We start from the raw sequence: 15,971 nt of genomic DNA on the forward strand, positions 1-15,971 counted from the left end.
AAGGAGCCCCACCTGCAGACCCGGGGAGGGCCACAGCGTTTAGAAATCTTTCCGAGAAAACACACTGGTGAGGGTCAGCCGGCCTGCTGGACGCACTCCTGGACTGTGCGGCTTTCTTGCAGATTCCTTTCCCCCAATTCCCTCTTTGGTGTCCCAGGGTTGTTTTGTCCTCCCCCTGCCCCTTCCTACATAGAAACAAAGACTCAAAAGATCCAGGAGCCTGAAGGCAAGGCCGGAATAAGGCGAGGCTGAAAAGCCTGGGATTCAGGAGGGCGGGAGGGAAGCGGATCCTGGGGGCAGATGGGTGAGACAGGCCCTCCTGGGGGCTGGCGAGGAGGGGGTCTCCCTTCATGGGTAGCCAGAGAATCAGTGCCTGGTGCTCCCTTGCCCAACTGGTCGAGCCCTGATGTTCCTGCCAAAGGGAACTTGTGGGGGAATGGGGCCTCAGGGGCTGACTCCTGCCCTCACCAAGACTAAAAGGGCCGAGGCAGTTGAGATTGTCATGTGAGTGGACACACAGCCACTGCCACACAAGAAACTGGGAGAAACATCTGTGTCACAGAGGACAGAAGATGGAAACCTTATGACATTAAATGCTCTTACAAGTCATGAACCTTTCAATAAGAAAATAGGGAGAGAAGAGGAAGTCCTCCCACTTTACCCCAGCCCTGGCACAAAAAACTCAAAAGAAATAAATCAGAGTCAATATATGTATGATAAATGGCATTAGCCTGTAAAAATGGAAAAAAGAAAAAAACCCTGAGATAAAACAAAATGCCTTTTTGTGTGGCTTGTCAAATGCAGGCACCTGGCATGTGGGGAGCTTCCACCATCCCTGAGGTCCCTGGGTTCTGGATTGCTCTCCAAGAGGGCGGACATCTGCCCCCATGGTGGGCTCAGAGCCAAAGGCAGGCAGATGAATAAGTGATGGGATTTCTGGGTACAGAGAGGCAGCTGGGATTATGGTAAATGAAACCTGAACATTGAGGCTCCCACTCACCGCTGGCTCTGCACAGGTGGATCCTCCAAATGATCTCCTTTTGTGCAACCTCACTATAGTTTCATTACGGCCCATTAAACGGCGATAATTAAAACAAAATATATTGGATTTGTTTATCCTGGATTTAGCAAGGAAATGAGACTTGCAACGGTGTTGGTGCACAGTTGAGGACTACAGGACTTGTAATTAGTAGGGTAATTAAGGAGATGTCGCTTTTGTACTGCAACGGTGCACTTCTCAGGGATGACGAACTCTCCCAGTGGAGGGGAGTCCGGCTGGGGGTAGCCACGGGGACCAGGGGCTGCCTATTGCTGGTCCAGCCAGCGGAGGAGCTGGGGCTCACGTAGGTAACAAAATGCCACATGCCAGGTGCTGTTCTGGAAGCCAGGGTGCACCATGGAGCTTGCATGAGAGCAGGGAGGGAGCCACCAAGCATGTTCCAATGAAGCATTCGAGGACTTAACAGCTACGCAGGAAACCAAGGCAGGAGAAGAGGTGGAAAGTGGTGGAGCAAGGGTATCTGTCATCTAGGAGGCCTTCCTCTGAAGTGATGACTTTGATCCGAGTTTGGGATAAAGTGAAGGTCAGTCTTAAAGGCCACCCAGGGGCAGCTTTCCAGACAAGGGGAAGAGCAAGGACCGGTGGTAAGGTGGGTGACGGTGTCTGGCCAGGCTGGGGTGGGAACAGGGTACGGGAAGGGGTTTTCTCCCCGATTGCCCCCAGTGAGATGCAGAGTATGAGGACACCCCAGTGACCTCTTACTTTCTAACCCTGACACAGAGGGCAGACCTTGTCCCCCTTAATTTGTGCAATAAAGACGCTCTCTCCAGGCTGTGTACCTCAGGTGGAGCTAGAGGCAGAGGCACCTGGGAGGGCATGTTCTTGAATTGCAGTTGCTTGTGAGGTCCAGGGCACATCTCCAGCTTCACCTCTGGTGTCCACTTAAAGGAGAAGGAGTGCCTGGCTCCTTCGGGGCTAGGGAGGGAGAATGAACTCCATCATGTCCCTTCACCCATCCATTTGTTCATGGATCCATTCCTCCTTCCATCCACCCACCTATCCATCCATTCTCCAACCAGCAGGCATTTGCAATTTCTGAGGCCCCAGGCTGTGCCAGGGCCTTGGTAGCAGCAGGAACACCCAGATAGACCGGCCCTGGCTCCTGCCATCCACGGGAAGCTGTCTCTCCAGCGGAAAAGGAGCTACTCTGTCTGCAGTTTGGTGCCACCTGGTGGCAGCTGTTGGCTCTGGCTGAAACGGATGGGGGTGATTCTGGGCTGGGTGGCTCTGTGCCACTTGAGGACAGCAGCAGCTGTTTCAGAAAGTACCAAGTGGGTTAATGCTTCTTCTCAGCTCAGTCTGCGGAAGTTGAGCTGGGAGAATGCTGGGAATGTAGAGACTCTTCCCTTCCCCCCCCCCACCCCCGTTCCCGCTTCCCACAATGGGGTGGCAGGTTACCTTCCTTGCTCCTGTTTCCCCTGTTCTCCTCCACAGGCAGTGGTTACTGCTCTGAATTTACATTTTTATGGAGTTTACAGTTCTGTCCAGTTTATAGTTCTGACCCAGAAAGTGTGGCCGCTGAGGAGTCTCTCTGTAGGACTGTAGGCAGAGAGCCCCATCTGCTGCTGACAGCCCTCTGAGACCATGGGCAGAGCGGAGAGGGTTCAGGGGAGACTCTGAGGAGCACCATATGCCACATGCTAGATGACCCTGCCTGGGAGAAACAGTCAGCGGCCTTGGCCTTGACTCCCTTACTGTCTGAACTTGTGAGTATCTTTCTCCCTGGCCTTAGAAAACAGAGCCCTGACCTCATGCCTGACTGTCCTAGGACCTGACTCTACAGCCTTCCAGCTCCACCTCAGAGACATTTTGCCTTGGATTTCCTGCTTGTGACGTCTTCCTACAACCAGCCTCTTTACCGAAGCATCTGTCTGGAGGCTCAGGGATTCCCTCCAGACCTCTGTCCCCGGCCTGGGTCCTCACATAAGTGTCCAACACCCCAGCCATCCCTGAGACCCTGCCTGGCTCTAATTTTTGTCACCCCTGACTAGAGTGGCTGACTCAGAGGCCTGTGGGGTTTGCACGATGGATGTGGTTTTCCACATGAGCTATGCTTGTGGGTGTCTCTCCACCCATGAGGATGGGCCCCCTGGTGAGGCAGGGGAAGCTGAAGTGTGCTCAAGGTAGAAGAGAAGGCGAAGAGAAAAATTCTCACATGCCATCGGTTATTGATGGGCTTCCACAGAAAGGGAAAGGAGTGTGAGTAATTTGAGGCATCTGAAATATGCTTATTCTTTGATCGAATTATTCCTCTACAGAAAGTTTTTTAAGAAAATAACAAAAATGAGCCCAGCGAATTTTTGTATTTTTTTTGTATAGATGGGGTTTTGCCATGTTGTCCAAGTTGGTCTCAAACTCCTGGGCCTGCCTCAGCCTCCCAAAGTGCTGGGTCTATAGGTATGAGCCAACATGCCTGGCTACTTTTAATTTTTTGTCTTATGTGCTTCCTTAAAAAAATTTTAAACGTTTAATTCATTGATTGATTGATTTTCCTTTAGACAACTTTTTCTGAAGAACATAATAAAAGGAAAGTCAGCCATAAACAAACCACTTAAAAAAATCCATTCAGGGATTATAAGTTCAGCCGCTTTCAGACATGAGACAGAAAGTATTGTGTGAGGGGTGAGATGTTCCCAGGGACCAGGACTCGGCCAGATGCATCCTGTGCAATTGTTTTCACGTTTAGACAATACAAAACAACACTAATACTGACACTGGCCAAACAACACAACTCTCACCCTGGCTGGATAGCCAGAAGGTGACCTTTGCCTAAAGTAAGAAATGAGGGTCCCCTCCCCTTCACCCCTTCTCCATTCCTGCCCCTCAACTCCAAATACAATTTTCTGGTTAAAGGGGTGGGGCCATGACAGCCAAGGCAGGTGCACCTGGGAGAGCCATCACAGAGAGTGGTGAATAGGCATTACTTGGACACAACAGAGTTTAGCATAGGCGTTGCCAACAGAGGCTGGACCTGGGTGAGGGGCAGAGGAAGAGAAGCAAGAGGAGAAAGAGGGACAGAAGGGAGGGGAGAAGGGGTGAGAAGAGGAAGAGGTGAGGACAGAAGGAGAGGGAGTGGGAGGGAAGGGAAAGAAAAAAGGGAGGGAGGGAGGGAGTAGCGAGTAGGGAGAAAGGGTGGGAAGAAGGGAAGAGGAAGGGGAGAAAGAAAAGGAAGGCGGGAGGAGAGAAAGAGACAGGGAAAAGGGGCACTTCAGGAGTGTGGACAGATGTGCAGATGTGGAGGGGCTGCCCCTGCCCGCCCCCACTCTCGGTTTTCTGAAAGGCTGTCACACTTGCTAACCACCATCACCAGCTGCGGAGCACGTCATCATTTCACACAGTAGTTATTCCATGATGGGAATCCTTCCGGCTTTGCAGATGGGAAAGATGATGCTTAGAAATGTGAGACGATCCAAGAGCTGGAGAGCAGCAACAAGGATTTGGGACACGAAGCCCCGTATCCTTTCCACGACTTCGGCTGCAGCGTGCGGGAGAGCAGCCATTGGGATGGCTTGTGGGTGCCATCAAGAGAAGCAGACTGGGGAGAAGTGCTTTCTCACTGCTGCAGCCTTTCCTGTAAGACTGGACAGGGTGTCCACCTGGCTCGCACACTGCGTGTCCCCATGACCACGTAGGAGGTGACTCTCCAAAGCCCTCAGCAACCTTTAGTAACAGATACAGGAAAGAAGAGACGATTGATTGTCTCTCTTTAATTCATGTGATTATTCAAGGCCTGACTTGTCCGGGAGAGCACCGAAGGACAGCAGCCCAGCACTGCAGGGAGGCACTGGCTTTGTTCGCTGTCTCAGGCACTTACCTCCAAATGCTTTGTTCACGGCTATGTCCTCTGTGACTTGAAGCTGTAGATCTTGTCTTATTAATGAACTCATTGAGCAGATCTTTATTTTATGCCTACTAGGTGCCAGGCACTGCTAAGCCCACGCTAACCTGCTGTTTACAGTCGGCATTAACAGTCTAGTTGGGGAAATAATATTGGTAAACACACATTTACGCACACACATATATTATATTAAAAGGTTTAAGCACCGTGAAAGAAACGACATCTCTTGTCTCTTGCCCTCATGTAAGGCTGGCACGAACAGGGTTCTCAGAGAGCATCTGTTAAAAACGAGTGGGTGAGGAGGAAGAATGTGAAGGCTACAGGAGGGGCATGCAGGCTATAGGAGGGGCGTCCATCCTCCAGCAAAGGGGAGGCCTGGCTCTGAGCTGGGCTGGCGTGGCTGGAAACTGAAAATGCCGTAGCCACCCTGGCTGGCTGGGACTCTCTGAGCCCAAGCTGCCAGGGCTGATGGCCTGCCTCGGACCGCTGAGGTCCTCTCCAGGGCTGCATCCAGGGTACCCGCTGCTCATTGCTGGAGGTCTCGATTTGGCAATCTTTGCTGCAGTGGCTGCAGGAGGCCCTCCCAACACCCCAACCTCCCCAGGTCCCCGGGTGCGTCTGCTGAATGTTACCTGACCACAGAACTGGAACTACACCACTGTCTGGGGAATGGGTGAGGAGGCGGATGGATGGATGGGTAAAGGGGCATGCCTCCTGCGTGTCACCTTGCCTCTCTCCAGGCTGGCCTGTGGGGGCTGCAGGCCAATTGGGGATGGGGCTGAGAGATGGGAATTGCCTGGGCCAGCCTTGCTTAGACAGCAGGCAATTTCATTCAGTAAATATTTCTGTTGGGATCTAAATGTGCTCTGAGAGTCTGCTGTTGAGTGAGGCTGAGGCCACAGGGAAGGAAGGGAGGCAGTGCCCCACCTCTGGGAAACACGCTAAGAACTCCTGTTATGGCCTGGCCATGCCAGGCAAGGTAATGGCCAACCGAGTCACCAAGAGCAGAGCAGTGAGGCGTGGGGGAGGGGCAGAGGGCAGTCCTGGAGGGGCGGGGCCAATGTAGAGGGGAGTGGGCTGGTCAGGTGGGGAGACAGAAGGCTCTGCAGATCCAGGACTGCAAGAGCATGACAGTGAAATCACAGCTGTGAAGTACTCACTGTGTGTCTTTGAGTGTGTGAGAGAGAGAAAGGAGAGGGAGAAAGGAGAGAGGGAGAGAAAAGAGAGAGAAAGATGGAGGGAGAGAAAGAAAGAGGAGAAAGAAGGAGAGAAAGGAGAGAGAAGGGGAGAGAAAAAAGGGCAGAGAGAGAGAAAGGAGAGAGAGAATGAGAAAAAGGAGAAAGAGGAAGGGAGAAAGAGGGAGAGAAGGAGAGAATCAGCGAGAAGAAGAGAGAGAGATGGAGAGAAAAAAGAGAAAGAATAAACTGGTGAAAGAAAGAGAGAGAGGGAGAGACGGGGAGAGGGAAAGAGAGAAAGAAGAGAGGGTGCAGGGGGCAGCAAGAATAACCTACTAATGGCTGAATCAAGTGTTGACAGGCAGGCCTTGCCAACAGCGAGGTTTAAGAGGCCAGAGTTGACACCAAGTCCGCCTGGTTGAAAACCCGTACCCCTCCCACTGCAGCTGTGTACACGATCCAGGTCTGTTAGAAATGGAAAAGATTCATTGTGTTTACTAGTTATTCATGTAGCAAACTTACTTCATTCCTTCCATAGTCATTTCCATTAAATTCCAAACATTTATTGAGCACTTAATGTGGGCAACGGAGCATGCATTTTGTTTGAGGGGAGCCACGTCCCGTTTACAAGGGAGCAGCCGGGAGTGTTGGGCTGGGGGTCGGGAGGACTGGCTGCCAGCCCCGTCTCTGCTGTCCCATTCTCCTCTCCAAGCGCCACAGCTCCATTCAAGTCATATGAATGCACCCAGAGAGATTTGCACCCAGAGCCGACCTTGAAAGCTATTTTTTTTCTAGAGGTTTATTGGTGAAATAATTTAGACTTGGAGACTGACATCTTTTGTCTATTTCTGGCTGGTCCCAATTTGAGATTTCCTTAGATTGATTTAGCTTTCTTATTAGTAGTTCATTATGACATCTTAATAATAGCTAGATTTACCAACTAAATGCTTATAAAGATGCTTTACTCCAAGTCAGTGACTCCAGTGAATCAATTAGAGCAGTCCTGGATGCTAGGATCTTAGAAATCAAACCTATGAGTGTAGCTGGAGGAGACTTCCCAGAGTATATTGAGGTCCGGCCCCTCAAGATGGTCCTGTTGGGAGGCTGACAGCTGATGCTAAGCCCTGTCAAGACCCCTTGACTCTGGTGAGAATCCTGGGGACAGGGGAGATACTGTATCTTTGGGCTCTTCTCCATTGGAAGCAGGAGGGTACATAAGGATAGCAGCTCCTCCTCAGTTGGAGGTGGGCTGTGTTCTAGAGCTGCCCATCCAGAAGTCCCTTTGGGGTGGTGGAGACAAGGTCTGGGGGATCCAGTACCTTTGGGTGTAGTTTCCACATGGTACCAGTTTCCCTTCCCTCTGTGTCCCCATTTTCTTCCCTGGCCAGAATCCCTAGGGGCTGGCTGCCAGCGCCATGAGCTCAGATCTATGTCCTCTGGTGTAGCACAGAGTAGGTAATAGATACCTGAGAGAAGGGGAGAGAAAAAAGAGAGAGAGAGAAAGGAGAAAGAGAGAAAGAAGGACACAAAGGAGAGACAAAAAGAATGAGAGAGAAAGGAGAGAGAAAAAGAAGGAAGGAAAAGGGAGAGAAGGGTTGAAATGGACTGAACTTGACCCTGAAATGCTAGAAGCTGAGGACTCAGGCTTCCTCAACACACCCCTTTCTTATCCTAACACGACAAAAATTCATTATCAGTCTGAAAAAAATAATGGACTCACACAGAGTTTATGTCATGGGTAGGAAAGACAGATAACTGCAGGAGCCGGGGGCTTATACAACCTGGAGAGGTGTCCTGCAGGAAAGTAGTAGGGAATAGTGAGGTCTGTGGCCAAGTAGAGTTGACATGCCCAGTCTAAAGGCAGTGGATTTAAATTTCTAAAACATTTCTGGTAACTGGACAAGATGCCTTTGATCTAGCTCAAAGGACGTTGATTTAGGTCTTCTGGCAAAATTAGGTGTGCTGAGTACAGTTCCACAAACCAGGCAATTAAGTGTGAAGAACAAAAAAGGGTAAGGAAGCAAGTGGGGTAGGCAGGCAGGCAGGCGGGAAGGACGAGCAACCACCGAGAAGCTCTCCCAAGGCTTATATGGCTCTGGCCTGGTTAAGGCAGGACTCATTTAGGAGACCGCCAGAAGGTTCAGGTGCCATCTATAAGTACCCAAAGCAGCTCACAGGAGCATCTCTATGAGGCAGCAAGACAACAATAATGACAATGATAATGCCACAGCTGCAGCTAATGTTCAGAGGGCAGTGGCTATGTGCTGGGCATTGTGTTCAACACCGTCTTTAAAATTTTTTGATTTTTAAAATAGACTTTATTTTGTAGAGCAGTTTTCTATGCACTGCAGAACTGAGCAGAAAGTGTAGCAAGTTCCCGTATATCCACCCCCCCCAGCACCCCCACTATCAACACTAGCACCAGAGTGGCCCATTTGTTACTGTGGGTGAACCTGCATTGACATGTCATGATCAGCCAGAGGTTACCGTTTACATTAGGGTTCATCTTGGTGTTGTACATTCTATGAGTTTAGACAAATGTCAAATGACATGTATCAACCATTACAATATTTTTAACTGTCCTAAAGTCCTTTAGCACTGTCTTTTAATCCTCCCTCCAGCACTGGATGCTGGCATTGTTGTCCCATGTCACACAATGAGTCAAGGAGGTCCTGAGAGAGTAAGTGACCTGCTCAAGCTCACTGTCTCCTGAGGACCAAAGCCGGCTTGAATGGAGGCAGGGGCACAGACTCTGTAGGTGGTGGGCCTGCCTCCCCAGGGGGTGTGCTCTCTTTCCTTGTGAGAGTTAGGAGGCCATGGGCAACCCTCCAAGCTCCGAAGCAAACACAGGGCCAAAGGCTGAAGCCCAGCTCTGAGATCCCTGGAAACCATATGAAAATATACTTCATCCTGTGGTCACTGGACAAGAACAGGTGAAGTTATTGGAAGTTGGCTTGCGTTTGAGCAGCTATTATGTTTTATTTGACAGGAAAACTTGTGAATTATAGGCAATTTTCAAGATGATAAAATGCATATCTATCCCTTGTTGTATATATATATATTTTCTGTTCCTAAGTCCCCTGGAAATCTGGAATTTCAATTAACTGCTATGTTCTTCACATATTCTCTCATGTTTAGCTTAGCTAAGCTAACTTTTCTTGGCAATTTCCAAAACTGCAATATAACAATAGATTTGCCGACAAGTAGAGAATATGCCATATTCACACTGAGATGTATCCACTGGGGATTATGCTAGAGAGCCTTGAAAACATTTGTAAAAATATCAAAACAACAGCACAAATAACCTAGGCCCTTCCAAAACACGTAATTAGGAGTTCAGTGTGGTTTTTATCCTCCAGGACAACTGAAAGTATTTTACCTGCTTTACCTTATTGTTATGGGTTTTAGCCATGTGTACTGAAATCATTTCTGCTAAGGAAAGTTTTAAAAGGGAGGTTGTGAAAAACCCTTCTGAGCACAATTAAGACGCCAAATCCAACACATATTTTTGTATTTGGGCTCAAAAGATGAGGACAGGGGTGTCTCCAAGTATTTTTCCAATTTTCCTAAAACAAGTTAAACTGTAAGAAATGAATACTATGCATGGTATTTAAGACCTCAATTCCGAGCCTTCAAACCCCTACATTTTCTAAGGATTTGGAATTCTTTTCAAGAATCAATTTAAAATGATTTATAATTCAACTGAAAACAATTCAGGGCTTAGATGCTCACATTTCCAGCTTTTTATTGCTGCTCTTAGTGTTTCTGAGATGACAGTTTTCCCTTCATAGAACCAGCGTAAAATTAGAAAAATCAAACACCCATTAGAGAAAGCAGATTTACTCTGCTATTAATTGATACAGAGATGTAAAGCTTCCATCACCTGGGCAGGAGCCCAGCACATCCCTGCAGATAGTTGCAGGGGCTAGAACCTGAGGGGTCAGCAGCCCACTCACTGGGCCTGAGCCGGAGCCGTCAGCCTTTGGTAGCCAAAGCTTGAATTTTCAGCACTAAGACATGCGGCACTGGGGACCTGTCTCTGCAACAACATCTGCACGCCAGTCTTAGGGGTGTGTGTTACTGTCTTCCCATTTTATTTTTAAAAACATGAACAACCTTGAAAGTTGAAGTCCCCACCCTGAGCTGGCTTGTCTCTGCCCTATGGAACAGGAGGAAAGTAGCACACCCTATTTAGCAACCAGGAAATGATTCTCGGGAATGCAGATGCTGTGGCTGCGGGTAGGAAATGCGGAGAGAAGGGGCACTGAGGACCCAGGATTGTCTCAGCACAGAGGCTGGAGGCGGCCCAGGTGGGGGTGGGGAGCAGGGGACTGTGAATCCGCTGAAATACGACCCCGAGGTTTTAACTTTAAATAAGCATTTCCGTCCTAGTGGAAGCCCCTCTAATGTCTCCAGCAGCTTTGATTTTGGAACACGTCACATTCCTCATTAAAGCAATCACTGTTAAAACATAAAGCAACACAGGATTTATTTCTTCATTAAACTGATGATCCGTATATGAAGCCAATTAACATTATGAGTCTGGTGAACATCAAGTGTAAAGAGGTTAGAGAAAATTAAAAGCAGTCACCTTGGTCTTTAGATAAAGAAAGTACACTTTTAGGTTGTAAATTATCGGAGTCTCCAAGCGGGACAGATCGGCAAATTTGGTTAATTGGAAATACATTTTACCGCACAAGAAATAAGGAAAAATAACCTTTTCGTTAGTAAAGCCCTTTTTTAGGGGAAGGGGAAAGTAGCGAACACCTATTAGTCACCTTCTGCCGGGTGTCGGAGACCTTCGGGGGAAAAAAAAAAAAAAAAAAAAAAAAGGGGGCTGGCGTCATCAAAGTTTGCCGTAGCCTTTCGTTTCTAAGGTTGTTGGGTTGTTTGTTTACTCGCCGTGTTATCAACGGGAAGGAGCCCAGCCTAGTGGCACCGGAGCGCCGGGTAAGGAGAGGCCGAGGGTCTAGAGCCGGCTTAGAGCCCCGTGAGGTGGGTGTGTTCCCGGAGCTCAGCTGATTGTCCAGCCAGGAAGGCCGCCTCCGGGGCCGCGGGATGGTTCCCAGCTGCAACCGCCCGGTGGGAGCGGCGCGTGGGACGGCGGAGGAGGGATCTGCCTTGCTGCCAGCGCTGAGCGTGCATCCGGAGTAACTTTGGTAGCTTTAGACAGGGAGAGGAGTGGTTCGGTTCCCGAACGCCTGGGGTCCAGCCTGGCAGATCCCACAGAGCAGCGAGGGGCCCCGGCTGGGCCCCAGGACCGGTTTCTTTCTCCGCAGCAGCAAGGTGTGGGTGGGGAGGCGAAACCGGAGCCTCTGTCCAGGGTTCTGACCTGCCGGGATGCTCGGCTAGCGCGCAATCCTCAGACCTGGGACGCGCCTGTCTCGTCCCAGAGACATCTCTGGGCCTTAATAGGAACCTGCCTCTGTCGATGTCAGGGATGGGGAGCTGAGACTGGCGTTTAGATCTCATTGGTTTCTGGGGCCAACGCAGCAACCCTTGCCGGGCTGCTGCCTCCGAGGGTTCCCGCACACACCCTCAGGTGCGTCAGAGCATCTCGGCTGCGGCTGCCCAGACACCGTCCGTACCTCGCTTCGTGGTCACCCGGCTCCCAGAGCGCATAGGCAGGGAGCTGCTGCTGGGGCAGAAGAGAACCCCAGGGGACTCTCGCCAGACCTAGGCGGCAAGGAGAGCCTCGGGCTCTTGTCAAGAGCTCCAGAGAGCAGGGGCCCTCTGATGGAGACAGGGACAGAGGCAGCGCGAGCGAGCCAGTCTCTTGACCTGGGCAAAGGAAGGATCGGCTCCAGGGGCTCCCAGCCCTCTCGGCGTGAAGTGGGAACGGCCCTCCACTGCCCTGACGGCCCCCGCTTGCCACCGCACCCGCCTCTGGGACCTGCCAGCTGCTCCTCCCGGGCCGGCCTCCCGGGCGAGCTCTCTCGCCTCTGAACCGAGCAGGAGTTTCCTGTGATTCTTTTCCCGAGGCGAAGCCGACTCTGCTCTGGAGCGACTGAGCCCAGAAAGGCCCGCTTCACTGAAACAGGTCCAGACTTGCCTCAGCCGGAGCGGGGCTGGTCTTTCTCTCGGCTGTTTCGGAGGGACGTCGACGGCGGCCGGGACCCAACGCTCTGTCCTGAAGCTCTGCGCTCCTCGCCCAGCGCTGGTATCCAGCGGCCGGCCTGACAGGCCTTTTGTTTCCAAAGAGCTGTGTCTTTAAAATCAAGGCTGAATCGCCGGCCATGCAGGGACCCGACCCACCACCTCGCCAAGGCTCCCTAACGAAGCATTAGAATGTTTATAAAATATTCAATTTATGTAGTCTGTCCAAGAAGCCATCGTCCCAAAATAAAATCAGCAGTCTAGACTGAGCACAGACACCAGAACTTATCAACAGTTGTCTGACTTGCATCTTCTGATGCATCTTGAGTGGGTCATAATACCAACTTTATTTTCAGTGGTGCATAAATTAATTACACGCATTTAATAACCAAAATATCATTATATTCCCCCTTTAATATCATAAAGGCTTTCCGCCAGGGAAGCACTTAATAGTGCAGGGGGCCGTAACGGGCTATTATCCTGGTGTAATGCTATTACAGAACCAATTATGCACCATTAGACTTGCTTTTTTTGCAGTTTATGTGATTTGATCCAATCCCGCGCCCCTGACTTGAAAATTTCAGCCCGGTACTTTAGAGTTTAATTTTCACCCAGGCAGAGAGAAGGGCGGTCTCTCTCCGCTGAGTGTCTGCCTCGGATGCATTTTAAAAGTAATTGCAAAGGGTCCCACCGCATATCATTTGCATCGAGAAGCGAACATAAATTCAGGGACCCCTTGCTGAGAACAAAATCAAACTTTCTTGTTGTACGATCGCTTGGAAAGGGAAGCCGTGTGCAAAGAGTCCCCCCAAAACCCATCCTGCGGCGACAATTAGCAGCGCTTTGTCAATTTGCAGCCCGGGAGTCGCCAGGCCTTTGACAAGGGCAGCCCAACCCAGGCTCTCTCGGAGTAAGGTTTGCCTCTGAGAGGACACGGGGTGGAGGGTGGGCGGTTGGGGGCCAGAGTATTTTCAGAAAATGTGTTTTTTTTTTGGGGTGATGGTGGTGGCTGTATCTATTCTCTTTTAAAAGAAAAGAAGAAAAAACATTCCTGATGTTTGCTAAGAAATGACGGATTTTTTTTTTTAACACCACGTGGGCCATTTGTAAGGCCCAATAGACCTATCCAAGTTACTCGCTGTAGACAGCGCTGGAAATAATCAGATTAAGGCCAATTATGCGTGAGATTATAAAGGCGAGTGCTGAGCGGCGGCGCGCGCTGTAGACAGACAGCAAGACATCTGGCCACTTCCCGAGTCACTTCTCTGGTCCTGCGGGCGCCAGCAGCGCTGAGCCTCGCCTGCTGCCAGCCGAGCAGGGCGTGCGGACCGCAGGCGATCACACTCCGGCCTCTTCGCCTGCCGCCCGCCGAGGTATGCTCGGCTCCGGACCCACTCACCCGGCCCTGCGCGCCGGGCCTTGGGGCTCGGCTGCCTTCCTGGCCTGGGCTGAGGCGCGCAGATGGCCTTGCGCGCTCGCGGGACCTGGCTGCGGTGACCGGGTGCAGGGTTTCTGGCGGAGACCTCTGAGAGCCGGAAACTACACCGCGCGGGTTTGGTGCTGGGGCCAGAGTGAGGGCACAGCAGTCTAGGAGGTCCAGGACACCCGAAGGACTGCCCCGTGGGGTTTCCGCTTGCGACGGGGCTGTCACCTTCCCTCCTGTCCCCCGCAGTGGGCTGAGGGCGTTGGAAAGGGCTTTCCAGGAGGGGAGCTCGGGTGCGCCCTAGGGCCAGGCGGGAGCGCTGGCAGTGGGAGACTTGAAGCTCAATCGCTGTTTGCTTTGCAGCCAGGCAGGAGCAACGCGCGCCTGTCCGTTCCGCCGTCACCTTCCCAGGTCCCGGCCGTCCAGCGGATCTGACTGTCGGCGATGTTTTATTTCCACTGCCCGCCCCAGCTAGAGGGTAAGTACCGCGCCCTAGGCGCTCCACGAAACCAGAGCGGGTCAGAAAGGGCCGGAACAGCAGCAGGGCTGGAGGTTGGTGGGGTCCCCTCCCCGTGGGGCGCACAGCCGCTTGCCGGTGAGTAGGGGCGCCCCTGGCCCCCTCCCCACACCCCGCTCCAGCCCCTCTCCAGCTTCCCGCCCCGTCGCCACCTGCCTTCCACCTCCCTCTCCGCCTGGGCCAAGACGCCCGGGGCTGTGTGTGCCGCGGGGACCAGCAGAGTCCTCCCAGCACAGATGCTGGTGTCACGCCTCTAATCGGGCTCCCCAGCCCAGGGGGCTGCATCAATCTTTCACGGTGCTTTTGCAAACATCCCAGAAAGCGAAGTCGAGTGGGCCCTTCACGTCCTGGCCCGGATCAGGAGCTGCACGAGCCTAGAAGGGCCCACCGCTGGGCTGCTCTCGCTGGGGCTGCTGACGAGAGTGCTGCTTGCTGGGGCCTGTCTGCCCTGGATTCTGGGCAGCTTAATTCCCTTCCCCGCTGCCTGGCTGTCCCTGGAACCAGGTGGCCCTGCCCACCACCTGCCGGGACCGACCTAGCATAGCTCCTTCTCTGTGACTCACTAACCCTAAATGCCGACCACTCCCCACTCCCCCAGGCCAGAGTTTCCATCTTTGTGGATCTCCGGGCCTGAGAATAAATTTTCCCTCAGGATCCCTAGTCTGGCTTCTGCACCCAATTGTTAAGGGGCGTGGGTTGGTGAGAAGGGGACAGTTGGGACCTCTGCAGACCCCTGCTCAGGACGTGGGGGATCCAAGGATGGGCTCTTCACATTGGGGGCCAATTAGTAGTAGTCAGGTGAGCCAACCCCACACTCTGGGCTTTAATGGGGTCTTCTGCAGAGCAGCAGTCTCAGCCTTGGGGTATTGGGACTTTTATTACTGCGGGACTGGCGTTTGGCAACCTACTCCTTTGATTTATTATTGTGGTGAGAGAATTTGGGGGTCCAAGTAGTTGTGGGAGACAAGAGGCAGGGTAAATGTGGCGAGGCCCAGGGGGACCTGAGGCTTCAGGCATTTCTTGTCCATCTTCCCACAGGCTGCCCTGAGCAGTGGCTGAGCCACAGAAAGTTTGCTTTTGTTTTTCCCATAAAAGCTCTTAAGAGTCCATAGGATTTTCTAAAGGAGGCTAATGAGGACCAGTGTTTAAGCCCTGATAACTCTGTCAGCATTTCTAGGAAGGGAAGGCCATACATTTGCCTGCATTTTGCCTCCTTTTATCGCCAAGGTCTCATGCAGGGTGGGTTTTATGGAAGGGTAGGAGAGGTGCATCCCCTGACACTGTACCCTAGGGTTAGAGGGAGACTCTCTGAATGTTGAGGGCACCTTCTCTGTGCTTCTGAACCTGGGGTCTGGACTAATTGCCACCCGGTGTCTCACCCTTCTGGTCAAAGTGGGAAAGGCAGAAGTTCGGGCATTTGGCAGTCAGGGGACATCATGGTTGACTTAAGGGGACAATTGTCTGTAGGGTGGGCGGCAGAAGTGATTTAGGGACAGTCTGGCCTGGCCTGTCATGGCCCCAGCTCTCAGCCCAGCTCAGGGGGCTTACTCTCCTCCCCACACTCCAGGCACATCCCACATCAGTGCTGACTCTGTGACAGAAGAAAGGGAGATGGGTCTTCAAGAGCCTTTCATACCTTTGTAGATGTGTTTCTCTGTCAGTTTTGCAGACAGGAGTGATTTAGTTTAGTTTAGTGTTGCTGGGTGAGAGGGATCTCCTGCAAATGGAAAAGTTGAGAACAAGACATTTGGAATATGACATAATTATAGCCTGTCATTTTTTTAAATTTTATTTTTTTGTTAATCTAGAGAGGCATTAAAGGAGAAAAGAAAGCATGGCTCATAATCTTTCTTCTCAGATAA

General features: G+C 51.5%; 1 protein-coding gene across 1 annotated transcript in view; it reads left to right on the forward strand.

Annotated features, from left to right (window-relative positions):
* Positions 1–13,387: 13,387 nt before the first annotated feature.
* Positions 13,388–15,971, forward strand: part of DRGX (dorsal root ganglia homeobox) — a 33,022-nt gene continuing 30,438 nt past the window's right edge. The window contains exons 1-2 of the mRNA XM_010340599.3: positions 13,388–13,542; positions 13,956–14,070. Coding sequence (XP_010338901.1) covers positions 14,037–14,070 — 34 coding nt within the window. The 5' untranslated portion in view covers positions 13,388–13,542; positions 13,956–14,036. The remainder of the gene's footprint in view (positions 13,543–13,955; positions 14,071–15,971) is intronic.

This window comes from Saimiri boliviensis, chromosome 12 (genome assembly GCF_048565385.1).
Source record: "Saimiri boliviensis isolate mSaiBol1 chromosome 12, mSaiBol1.pri, whole genome shotgun sequence".
Lineage (NCBI taxonomy): Eukaryota > Metazoa > Chordata > Mammalia > Primates > Cebidae > Saimiri > Saimiri boliviensis.